This window comes from Podarcis raffonei, chromosome 14 (genome assembly GCF_027172205.1).
Source record: "Podarcis raffonei isolate rPodRaf1 chromosome 14, rPodRaf1.pri, whole genome shotgun sequence".
Lineage (NCBI taxonomy): Eukaryota > Metazoa > Chordata > Lepidosauria > Squamata > Lacertidae > Podarcis > Podarcis raffonei.
In genome coordinates, this window is record NC_070615.1 from 24722339 (window position 1) to 24735517 (window position 13179).

The 13179-nt window shown below is 46.1% G+C and overlaps 1 protein-coding gene across 2 annotated transcripts in view; it reads right to left on the reverse strand.

The window, feature by feature from the left end:
* IGDCC3 (immunoglobulin superfamily DCC subclass member 3) overlaps positions 1-13179 on the reverse strand; it is a 106155-nt gene that overhangs the window by 29468 nt on the left and 63508 nt on the right. For both annotated transcript variants that reach the window (XM_053364688.1, XM_053364687.1), the window contains 4 exons: positions 11550-11694; positions 8527-8657; positions 4946-5083; positions 2184-2342 (listed from right to left, as the gene is read on the reverse strand). In XM_053364688.1, the coding sequence (XP_053220663.1) occupies positions 2184-2342; positions 4946-5083; positions 8527-8657; positions 11550-11694 (573 nt within the window). The remainder of the gene's footprint in view (positions 1-2183; positions 2343-4945; positions 5084-8526; positions 8658-11549; positions 11695-13179) is intronic.

Consider the following 13179-nt stretch of genomic DNA (forward strand, 5'->3'; position numbering starts at 1 on the left):
GATGTTAGCAGAAAGAGATCTCCTTCCCCATTGCCCCAAAGGGGAAAAAAACCTCTTGCCTGGCTATCCCTGTGAAAATGGCCAATTAGGCCGCTCAGGTGGGAGAGAGATAATTTGAGATTCAGAGGCTCATCAAACCGAGCAGTTAACGAGGGGAGCTGATGAGAATGCGGGCTGCTGGAAACGGGCTACTTCAAAGGCGAAGCCGAGGGCTCATAATCAGGGAAAGGATTAACAGCATTCAAACTCTGCGCTGCCAGCTGTGTTGCTCCCCTTTTCTCTCCCAACCCCCCCCCCTGCTCAAACCCTAGAAAAGGTGTTCTCTGTGCAAAAACTTCACCATGGAGACTGGACGCACAGCAAACATTTGAGAAACTCCTTTTGGGGCAGCATTGGCCAAGGTCATTAAAAATGGCTTTTCAGGTCTGCCGTTAGGAGGATTTTGCCTTCGGTGGGGGGGGGGGAGAGAAAAGCCCCCACATTTCCCTGGTGCACAGCAGAGGGGTTTAGTCGCAGGACTTCAGCTACAGGAGAGCATGGAACTGAGCTCTCTCACTAAGTTTTCAGCTTCCTTTTCTTCTTTTTCCCTTCCCCAAAACAAAAGGGAAAAAGTAAGCTTCTAGCCCCTTTACATAGGGAGAAGGAAGGAGGTAAGGGCAGGCAGCATGAAGAATATAAGAAAAGCCCATCTAGTCCAGCCTCCTGTTCTCACAGTGGCCAGCCGGAAAGCTGCAAACAGGATTTGAGCACTGTAGCGTATTCCCCCTGCTGAGGTTTCCAGAAACTGGTATTCAGAAACATTACTGGCTCTAAATGTGGAGGTAGAGAACAGTCATCATGGCCAGTAGCCATTGGTACCTTTCTCCTCTATGAATTTGTCTAATCTGAGTTAATCTGAGATTCTGTCCTGAATCTTCCAACATTAGATGCCCCTGACTGAGTTCTAGCGTTATGAGAGAGGGAGAAAAACTTTTCTATCTCTGCTTTCTTCATGCCATGCAAGATTTTAAAAAACAAATTCTGTCATGCCTCATTTGCCTTTTCTTGAACCTAAAAAGCACCAAATGCTGCAAGCTTTCTTCATAGCGATATCGTTCCCTCCCCTCGATCATTTGGGTTGTCCTTTTCTATCCAATTGCTCTGCAGAACATCAACCTCAGTGCTCTCTGGTCAAAGAGTACAGAACAATGCCAGACTGTTGAAGGTATTTGGCCAAGTCAAATCTTGTAGGTTTAAGGGATGGGGCAAGATGCCCAGCTCTTGGTCCTGAAATTGCAGTCAGTGCCGAATGCTGCAACACGATTGCTGACAAAAGTGAGGCCCTGTCAGCGTGTTAGACTTCTGTTCAGAGAGTTGAACTGGCCACTGATTTGTTACTAGGTGAAATTCAAGGTGTTACTCTTAGTATATAACAGCTTGGGAACAGTTTGCTTGAAGGATCGCCTTGCCCACTTAACTGCTTTGGTCTGTGGAACCAGCATTTTTCAAGTGCCACATAATGTTTGCTCTTGCACTTGCAAGCAAACAATCTTTCACTGTGGCACCCCGTGAATGTTGGAACTCCCTGCCCAATTGCACTGGAGGCACATTCACTGCCTTTTTTTTTCACCACCTGCCACAAACATTTCTTTAAAGCAAGCCTACCCAGACATGTAAATTTGGCATGAATTTTACTGTGTAGTTTTATTTTATAATGTAGGTTTTAAAATTTTGTGCAAAACTACTTAGAGGTTTTGAGGATTAATAAGTGGTATATAAATGATATTTTCAACCAAACAAAAATAATAAATACATTTAGGCTCCCTCATCACTCCCTTGTTACTATCACCACATTTTCAGCTGCAACCCTGTTTAGGTGATCAGAAGAGGGAATTTCCAGGACACAGTTATACTATTTTTAAAAATGAAAAATCCATTCATGATGAGGAAGTAGACACTGGACATTTCCTCATGTGACGGCAGGAACACTCTTAACTTGAAATGCGCTACTTGTAAAATGTTGCTAATGAAGTATAGGAAGTGAAAGAAACCATTTTTAAAAAACTGAGTATACATGCTAGTCAATGTCACTCTTCTGTTCTAGCTGAAGGAAATCCAAGGGCACCATTTACACTTTGCTTCACTTGTGAAAACAGCCATTTGGTGTCTTAGCAATTGAGGGATCCCAATCCTGACTGGCTTACCTTGCACCACCAACCTTCCTTGGGCTGTCCGCCTCACCCTCGTGCCAGGCTTATTGGCTGCGCACACATATATCCCAGAATGCTGCACAGTGAGGTCAGAGATCATCAGGTTTCCTGTCCCAAGGACCTGAATTCCTTCAACGCCAATCGGTCGGCCATCTGGGTTGGAGAAATACAAGAGCAAATTACACCCTGGGTCTGTCTGGTATTTACGGTGTGAAGGAGCCTGGAACTCTCTCTCTCTCTCTCTTAATCTATAAGGCACCATTTCCCCTAGAACAACCAGGCTCACTCTAAGGAACCAGAAATGGGATGAGGAGATATGCTTCCCTTATGTCAAACCCAAACTCTCTTTCGAGACAGCCCTGAACATATTTTAGCTTTCAACTTCAGTTGTGGTTTTTTTAAATCATTAATAAATTTTATTCTAATGGCACGTGAACAACAAGATAAGAGTGCACAATAAGTTATGCTGTTGAGATATGAGAATTACTCATATTTACAAATCTCAGCAAGTATGTAACATTCTTCCTGATTCAAGATAAACAAACAAATATAATAAAGGCACAAATTTAAGTTCCAATAAATACTGTTTAAAGACAGCTTTTGCCAACAATACCAATCTTCAAATCATCGAGGTACTTCAGGCATAAACAGTTTTTCACTTTTTATATACTTCTCCCAAACTTTGCAGTTTTCACAAGGCCACATAATCCTCCTCTTTTCCCAAGAGGAGCACAAACCCACTCCACCCCCCTTTGCCCCGCCCCCATTCCACCCCCCTTTTCCGACCACTTCCGGATTGCCGCAACCCAGGCATGCGCGGTTGCACATCCATTGGACGCACATAAATTGGTCATTGCCTGTATTTTAAAGGTGTAGTTATATGCCCAGGTTTACCGTGACCACTGAATTTGGTCACACTGGACGCTTTTACCTATTATTAGAACGATGTGAGAATGAACACTTCTATATTGCTTATTAATACAACATAAAAAAAACCACAGTTTATATGGCTGGTTTTATATACTGGGTTTCATACACCTCTTGGAGATTTTTCTTTCATATTAAACTAATATAAATGTGGCTCCTGGGAGGTTGCCCATGGGAGATTGCACCCCTCAGGCTGGGAAAAAAAGAAGACCTTTCCCGGAAACCTAACTACTGGTTCCATCTTTACTAAGTTCTTTTTGCAATTCATAGCATCCTTCAAAAATGCTGTCCATTTAATAATTTCAATCTGCCTCTCACAACTTTTGCAGCAGTTCCTTCTCTCAACTCCAGATATATACATCATAATAATTTTTTAAAAATGCAGTTGTAGAGAAAGAAGGTGTTTCATATTTGTATGGTGCAGTCAAGGTGGCAAAAGGTATTTAAAGCAAGCTGCATTGCTGTGGTCAGGGCAGCAAACCACAACAAACAGAGCACATTAATGTGGCCTGGTGTGTGTGTGTGTGTGTGTGTGTGTGTGTGTGTGTGTGTGTGTGTTTAAAGCTTCTAGCTTGGCTATGGTTGACAGAGGCAGTGACCCCACTCTCCTCCAGCAGTCCTGGGATCAGCAGGGCCTCCATAGCTCACCAACCAGCCGTGAGGGATTAGGAGCTAGAATCTCATTAACTAGCAGAGAGAGCTTTAGCACTGAAAATGAAAGGGTGAATTTACTCTCCTATGGAGAGCCAAGGAACATCTGATCCTGCTGGCTCCGAGGAACATGTTTATGCTATGTTTAAGGAACGTGGCTTTCCTCAAAGAATCCAGGGAACTGTGGTTTATTAAGGGTGCTCAGAATTGTATGCCTGTGTGAACGGTAAACTACATTTCCCAGGATTCCACGGGGGAAGCAACGTGCTTTAACTGTATTACAGGTACGCAGCCTGCATTTCAGCGACATAGAAAAGCGGGTGTGAAGAAACCACAAGAAACAGAAGACAAAAGCATTGCAGGGGGTTGAACTAGATGACCCTCTGGGTCCCTTCCAATGCTACCAGCTTTACACGCAAAACTAGAAACTTCTTCCAGCTCACAAGGGTCTTCATACCCTCAAACCAAATTCCTACCTAGTAGCAACTACAATATGCTGTATGTACCGTATTTTTCGTTGTATAAGACGCACCAGACCATAAGACGCACCTAGTTTTTGGAGGAGGAGAACAAGAAAAAAACCATTCTGAATCCCAGAAGCCAGAACAGCAAGAGGGATCTGGCTTCTGGGATAGCCTCTTGCTGTCCTGGCTTATGGGATAGCCACACACAGCCTCTCCTGGGCAGGGGGATGAAGGCTCCCCCTGCCCGGAAGAGGCTGCATGCGGCTAAGGCAGAAGCCAGGACATCAAGCGGAATCACTGCCCGGCGATCCCGCTTGCTGTCCTGGCTTATGGGATAGCCACGCGCAGCCTCTCCTGGGCAGCAGTAGGAAGGCTCCCCCAAGAGCCGCACTCCCTTTAAAGAGTGCGCGGAGCGTGTGTGCGACTCTTGGGGGCTTTTCCCCGAGGAGGGAGAAGTGTCCTTCTCCCTCCTTGGGGAAAAGCCCCCAAGAACCGCACACACGCTCCGCGCGCTCTTTAAAGGGAGCACTGAGCAGAGCCTCCCGCCTGCATTCGCTCCATAAGATGCACACACATTTCCCCTTACTTTTTAGGAGGGGAAAAGTGTGTCTTATAGAGCGAAAAATACAGTAACTTTGCCCACACTGAAGTAATAGCAAAGCTCTCCTTTCTTGTGTATGGATTCTGACACGAGGGTAACCTCTGGTCACTTACCAAGTCGACTCCAGGAGACGATAGGCCTGGGGTTTCCGGTTGCAATGCATTCCAGGATGGCAGTCTGGTGCACAGTTAAGGTCAGGTTCTCTGGTCCCACGAGAATCATGGGATCCTTGTACACGGGAGAATGAGAACCTGTGCATGGCAGACCAAGCATTAACATGAGACATTCTGAAATTGAGAAGGTGCATCTGTATGTGTATATATACACCTCATTGCTGGGGCAAGTGCTACGAGTGTAAGGTTTCAGAAGTGCTGTGTCAAGGCTAGAGCAGAGCCGCAGCTCAGTGGTAAAGGATCTGCTTTGCGTGCGGAAGGTCCTAGGTTTGATTCCCAGATAGGGATGGGAAAGTTCCCTGCCTGAAACTATGGCGTGCTTCTGCTGGTCATTGTAGACACAGTACTGAACTAGCTGAGCCAATGGCCTGACTCAATGGCAGGCAGTTCCTAGTGTTTGAATGAGAAGGCAGCCATGACCCAAACCTGCCTGCCTTCCCACTCACTGCAGAGGCTGAAATGCTGCAGGGAGAAGGTTCTCTTGACCAGGAAAGAGCACAAGGGGCTGACTCCTGGAATTTATACCAGGCTTGGCCAATCAGGAAGCTTCATGCTGCCTGCCAATCACAGAAGCAGATGCTGCATCATGCTATTCCCTTCTACAGCTGAAGGGGGCACTTCCAGGCAACCTGTTCATTGAGCAGGGAAATTAGACAACACTGTTGGTTTGCAGGGAAATTAGACAACGCTGGATTCTGATTTGTTTGTGGGGGAAGTTACACAACCTTGCATCAAAGCAAGTGTAATTCCACAATTTTCAATGCACTGCCCTGTTGCTTTCCTCACTGCAAAAAGCCTGATAATTTGGGGAAGCAGGTTTGTTGCACAAGGCCTCTCAGTCAACTATAATTGGGCAACCTGAATTTGCTGGGATGCGATTCGATCCCACGCTAAAATAGCAATGATCTGGAAGCTGAAACAACCACAACACCCTAGTTCACTAGGCTTGGCTCCCGTGCTCAGATGTCCACAAGGGTTCCAAGGTAAAGCCACGAGGCCCGACTGGTTTATTATACAATCTTTTAAAAGAGTCAGTGTGCCATAATAATGGTTAGTGTTGGACTGGGACGTGGGGAGAGCAGCGTTCGAATCCCCACTCAGCCATGAAGCTCACTGAGTGACTCTGGGCCACTCAACATCCCATCTCTTAGCCTAACCTACCTCATAGGGTTGTTAAGGTGATGAAATGGGAAGGAAGAACCATGTAACCACCTTTTAGATCCTTGGAAGACAAAGGTGGTGTTTAAATGCAATAAGTAAGTAAGTAAGGGACGCTGGTGGTGCTGTGGGTTAAACCACAGAGCCTAGGACTTGCCGATCAGAAGGTCAGCTGTTCGAATCCCTGCAATGGGGTGAGCTCCTGTTGCTCGGTCCCTGCTCCTGCCAACCTAGCAGTTCGAAAGCACATCAAAGTGCAAATAGATAAATAGGGAAGGTAAACGGCGTTTCCGTGCGCTGCTCTGGTTCACCAGAAGCGGTTTAGTCATGCTGGCCACATACCCGGAAGCTGTACGCCGGCTCCCTCGGCCAATAAAGCGAGATGAGCGCCGCAACTCCAGAGTCGGTCACGACTGGACCTAATGATCAGGGGTCCCCTTTACCTTTATCTTAAGTAAGTAAGGAAGGAAGTAATAAATAAATAAACCAGTCTTCCTATGCCCTCTAAATCCTACACTGCATGCTGCCTTATACTGAGTCAGACCACCTATGACTGATAGCAGCTCTCAGGTAAGATTCAGGTAAGACTTTTTTCCAACCCCTATCTGGAGACATCAAGGATTGAACCCAGGTCCTTCTGTATGCAAAGCAGATGTTCTATCACTGAGGTATGTCCCTCTCCCCTGACACCAATTCACTTGCCACCCTGGACAGCTCCCCTTGGGATCACCTTAGCTCTAAGATCAAGCTGTTGGGAAAGCTGCTTGCTTGGTCAGGTTCTGCTCATCACCAAAAAGCAAGCAGTGCCAGCCTGGGCGGCAGAGGCATAAAAGGAATGCCGTTTTTGCCCAGAGGTCAGCTTTGCCGCAGACCAGAGATGGAAGTTTGACTCACTCCTCCTCTGAAGGCCGGTTTCCAGGACATGTTGGTAAGCATGGGTGTCAAGTGGGTGTCAAGGCTCAAGGGAGGTGGGACTTGATGGGGAAAGCAGCTTTCAAGAGGGTGCCAGAAGGTAATGTGTCCCTTTCGAGAATAGGGCCAGACCAAGGAAGGCCTATTTAGCATCCTGCCAGGCTCAGGACCAAGAGTTGGTCAGGCTGGGCACTAGCCAAGGGTCTTGGGGGTTCAGACGGAGAGCGCATTTGCAAGCCCAACATTCCTGCAAAGCAAGAGAGACTCATGAGGGAGCATGCCGTGCATCATCTTTAAAAGCTTGGTGGGCAGGATGCAGAAAGTGGTGGGACATTTCCATTGCTTTTGGCCACTTCTAAATACCCTGTTCTAAGTAGTGGGACGCGGGTGGCGCTGTGGGTTAAACCACAGAGCCTAGGACTTGCCGATCAAAAGGTCGGCGGTTCGAATTCCCACGGCGGGGTGAGCTCCCGTTGCTCAGTCCCTGCTCCTGCCAACCTAGCAGTTCGAAAGCACATCAAAGTGCAAGTAGAAAAATAGGTACCGCTCTGGTGGGAAGGTAAACGGCGTTTCTGTGTGCTGCTCTGGTTCTCCAGAAGCGGCTTAGTCATGCTGGCCACATGACCCGGAAGCTGTACACTGGCTCCCTCGGCCGATAAAGCAAGATGAGCGCCGCAACCCCAGAGTCGGCCACGACTGGACCTAATGGTCAGGGGTCCCTTTACCTTTACTTTAAATACCCTGAACTCTGGGACTCTGTGTCTGCTGCTGAACCTGTACCTTTTACTTGCCCGAATTAAGGTATCTTTCTTACTTGTACGTTAAGAGCCTTTGCCTATGTGTGATGAGCAGGAGCCAGGACTGTTGGGTTCTGCAGAGAAGTGGCTTTCAGGTACCACCAGTCTGCGGCGTTTGGGCATGAGAAAACATGGGCCACCCCAACCACTTTGCTCCCTTCTCCTCTCTATTCCACTAATTTCCATCGAAGCACTTTGCACAAATTCAGGGCTCTCGGGTAGGATTCTGGCTGCAGAATTTCACATCCCCTGCTGAGAAGCAGCCGGCTTTACGGAGCAATGTGTTCAAGGAATGTCAACCATCTACTGCTTGCCCCTGGCAAAACAGCTCTATGCACCTGCACTGCAGAATCCGGACACGGTTGTTGTTTCAAGACTTTTGACAGGTTGACAAGCGTGGTGGGCACAGCGGGCAGGGAGGGTAAAAAAAGGGGGCTTTGTGAAGGTAAGTTCTATCTTCTCAGTAGTCTCCTAACCAGTGACCTCCAGGTGCTTTGCTTTCCCAACAGCCCCAGCCAGCACATGGTGTCCAACCCCATTCCAAGCACCAGTTTTACTGCAGCCAAATGAGTTGCATTAATAGGCTGGCCTGGTAGGAAATCAGTGGGACGGACCACCTGCTTCTGCCCCCCTCTGTCCCACAAACACACCAACCTGACACAGTGAGCCTGGCTCCCCTGCTGAACTTCACATTGGCAATGTTGGTGGCAACACAGTGGAAGATCCCAGTGTCTTCAGCTCGCAGGCCAGTAATCTGCAAAACACCCTTGGGCAACAGCGTGTACCTAAAGGAGCAGGAAAACGCAAGGGAAAGAAAGTGAGGGGGGTATCAGCATAGTACATGGGTATTTAGACGGGTAAAGGCCTGCTCTAGAATGAGGTGGCAAAGTATGCCACTCCAAACTGCAGGTGGCTGGTGATGTTTTGAATTCTTCCTTATGTTTTTGTTAAGGCTCCTTGCAAGTAGAAATCTAGCACATCCAGCAAAGAACCCTGTTATGTTAGTTTTCTGACTGCAAGGGGATTTATGTTCTTTTGTTTTCACATGGTGGACCATTCAGAGTTGGCATCCAACACCTGCAGTATGTAGTGCTGTGGTCCATTCTGCCATCTCAGCCTCCTGCCCGCTATTCGCCTGCATATGCAGGCCAGATCGAACTCTGCTTCCAAGCAGTTGCCTGAGGGGCATACTGATAAATGATCAGCAAAAGAGAGAGATGAACAATCACATGGTATGCCTGCTCTCATAGATGGTTATATGATTCTCCGTTTTTCCAGCATTTCAGTATTCAGTTGTTGGTAGTAAATAGTTTTCCCCCTTCAGAGCTGAACTAAAATACTATTTTTTGTATGTGGTAAGCATTAGCCGAATGAAAAACGGATTGTTTTGATGATACTCTGTGCATCTGTGTATGTATTTTATGGATACTGCTCTTTACTCTGGCTTTTGACACCCAATATGTATATTTTTAGGATCCACCTTATGTCTATGAACTATTTGAATTGTTTTTAATATTGTATTTTAATTGCTATGAACTGCCCTGGAACCTTAAGAGTAAAGGGCAGGTAAACAGCAGCAACAACAACATTTTAATATTTGCAAGCTACTTTGAAGGCGCTGCTATAAAGCAATCAATTTGGGACATGGGCATAGCCAGGATTTTTGTTAGGGTGGGGCAGAACCTCAATTAGCTATGTATTTTTACTGATTTGGGGGGCAGTTGCCTCCCCTGCTCCCCCCCTTGGATACACCCATGAATGGGTGGGTAGAAATAAATGGATTGAAAAATTAACAATTAACTAAGGAATGAATAATCCTCATTGATTTGTGATAAGTGGGAAAAAGGCAAGCAGGCAGTGGTACGACCCAAGCCGAACCAAGCCAACAAACACAAACCTGAATTGCAAAATTTGTTCTGTGAACGTGCATCGAATGAGGACACATGATTCTATGAACACAAAAAGAGCCTTGCCAGATCAGGCGGAAGTCTCATCTAGTCCAGCATTCTGTTCTCGTGGCAGCAAACCAGAGGCCCATGGGAAGCCTGTAGGCAAGACCTGAGCACCACAGCACTGCCTGTCACCTGCAATTCCCAGCGATGGGCATTCAAGAGGCTGGCTGCCTCTGACAGGGGAGGCAGAACATAGCCATTGTGGACTAATTCTCCTTCAGGGAATGGTCTTAACCCCCTTTTCAAGCCATCCAGTTCGCTGAACGTCGCTGCCTCTTTGAGGAGCAAATTCCACTTTGTGCTGTGCGAAGAAGTTACTTCTTTTTCTCTGCCCTGAATCAGCTTCATTTCAAATGCGCAGACACACACCCTGGGATTATCACGGGATGTTTTTCACTGACCGGTTTAATTGCCTCTGCGATTGGTTGGGGGACAGGTAAATGAAGGTGGGTTATGAATTGGAAAGTTCCCTTGCTTATTTATAATATCAAGCTTAGTGCCGCTATTATTCTGGAACACTGGTTTTCAAAGCCTGCAGCTTCGGAGAAGCTTATCAGGGGTTTGCCAGATCAGTAATAGCTGTCTATCTTCCCTGAAAGTCAGCTTGCCGACCGCAGAATTTTCTTGAAAGACTCAGCAACGGGGGGGCGGGTGTCAGGCATGTTCTGGAGCACAGTCTCAGTTCAGTGTTGAGGTCCAATCTGTCCACACAATGGCAAGCACAGGGTTCCCAAAAACATTTCCCATTTCCTCTGCTGCATCCAGGCCTTGTCATGGGTCCAGAGAGGCTCATCTCACATCCAGCTTTTGGGAACCCTAGCTACACTAAAAAAAAAATTTAAAAGGACAACCCATGAAAACAAAATAAGGCACACCTCCCTCCCAAAAAAAAAAGAACAAGGGTGACTGGTTTGTTTATATAATCAGCTGACCTGAGAGGACACATTCATCATGGTCTAATCTTGTGCCATCAAATATATTTCTATTGGTTTTCATGAACATTTTAATTTTAACTCTTTAAAATCTATTAACAGGGAACAAAAAGAAATCCTTTTAAACAAATCACATCTCTTACTTGTGTAAATTTGTAGCTCTAAGCTGAGAGGGTTTTGTCACAGTTTGGTCCAATGCACATGAAAAAAAATTGTGAAGCTTATCAGATGCCAAAAGATTTAATGGGTGTCTAAATCGGAGGCCTCCTTGGAGGTCAAGGACCAGGCCAATTAGATCTACCTCCCCCAGTTGGCCCCAACTGCTTGGAAGGGTTTTAAGAAAACTATATTTTAGTGTGGCAGCAGCCCCACTTTGGAACTCCCTGCTGATTGACGCCAGGCAAATGCCTTCACTGTACCCTTTTGAGCACCTGCTGAGAACATTTTTGTTCAGGCAAGCCTATCCACACATGGAGAATATTGGCATGTGTTTTAATCTGGATTTCAGTTTATTGTGAATTTTAATTAACTTTTGGATACTTTCAATAGCTGTTTCTAACTGCATTTATTTTACTTATAACTTAGTTGTTTCATCCTTTTTGTAAACCACCTTGAGGTTTCATTACAATCAAGCGGTATATAAATCTTGCGATTTAAATAAATGATAGGTTCCGCAGTAGATATGAAGAACTTTCCATCTGCAAGGTGTTTCTGAATAGTGCAGAGTTTGAAAAACACCCCTCCTGCAGCACTCGCAGCCCTGTTTGGAGGGAACTGGACCCACTGCCCTTACCTGTCGTTTTCTGTATTGATGGGGAGATGGTTCTTCTGCCACATGATCACAGGCTCTGGCAAGCCATGGATCTGGCACTGAAACCTGGCCACACCACCTTCTTCCACCACTGCACTCTGGGGGTGGATGTGGAAGTCAGACATAGCTGAAAGGGAAAAGGAAGGGAAAAGTTGAAAGGAAAATATGGGGGGAAATGTCGTGGAATTCTACTCAATATTGATCCAGAGCAGAACTCCAATGTATAGTTAGCAGAGTAAAAACTTTGTAGCATTCCCAAAAAACAGATCAGAGGCAATTGTATTTCATCCAGCAGAGCTTTACTGCTACTGAAGGCAAATGGGCATAATGGTCACAAATCCAATACATTCAGGATTGGCACTGTCCATAAGAAATCCAGTTGCAGCAGACTTAACTTAAACTTACAATAACTTATAATAAGTCTAAACCTTAACCATGTACAGAGCACCACACCAGAAAGAAGAGAGATAGAAAGAGAAAGTGAAACCTAGGCTCCTTCTAGCCCTACTTTTATAGTCAGCATGACCTTGACTGAAAGAGATAACAGAACCAGTTTAAGCCAGCTTTACTCAGCTTCTCTGAAGGAATAACCCAAATATAATGAACCTTCTGCTTGTATCCTTCACACAGAGAAGCTTCCAGAAGCCTCTCTTCTGGAATTAAGTAGAACAGGAAAGATCTCTATGCATCAGATTAATACTTTCTACACTAAGAAATGTGAACTGATAGTTAATTCTGTCTTTCAAATTCTGGCACAGCTACTGTCAAGAGCAACCCAAGATTCCAAAAAATGCAGCCTATGTCCATCTTTGCCAAGCTGCTGCCCTCCAGATGTTACCAACAGTTAAATCTCCTCAGGGATTCCTGCTATGGGGATTCTCAGAATATACCTGCTCTGGGGCATGGAACATAAAAAGAGCCTGCTGGATCAGGCCAATGGCCCATTTAGGCCAGCAACCTGTTCTCACAGCGGCCCAACAGTGAGAAGCCAGCAAGCAGGAATCAATCACAAGAGCAATTTCACCTCTTGTGATTCGCAGAAGCATTACGGCCTCCAACCATGGAGGAAGAGCGTAGCAATCATGGCTAGCAGTCCTCTCCTCCTCCAAGAATTTGTCTAATCCTCATTTAAAGCTGTTCCAAGTTGGTGGCCATTACGGCCTACTGCGGGAGTGAGTTCCACAGTTTAACAACGTGGTGTGCAAATGAGTTCTTTCGTTTGCTCTCAGTCCTTCAACATTCAGCTTCAAGTTCAAATATGATGAGAGAAGGAGGGGGAAAACTGGTTTCTATCCACTTTCTCTACACCACACATCAATTCATGCATCACTATGATGTCTCCTGTTGCTCAATTTTCCCCTAAGCTGAAAAGCCCCAAACGTTGCAACCTCATGGCGAAGTCGCTCCATCTCCTTGATCATTCTGGTTGCTCTTTTCCCTGAACCTTTTCCAACTCCACAATATCCTTTTCCAGGATATTTCCATCCGTGCTCGTAACTCCAAAACCAAAAAGCCCATCTTTAAACTGTGCCTTATCCTCGCCCCCCTGCCAGCCTCCCCTTAACACAAAATGCCTCCTGGCTGCACATTAACACACACACCTCAATCTCCT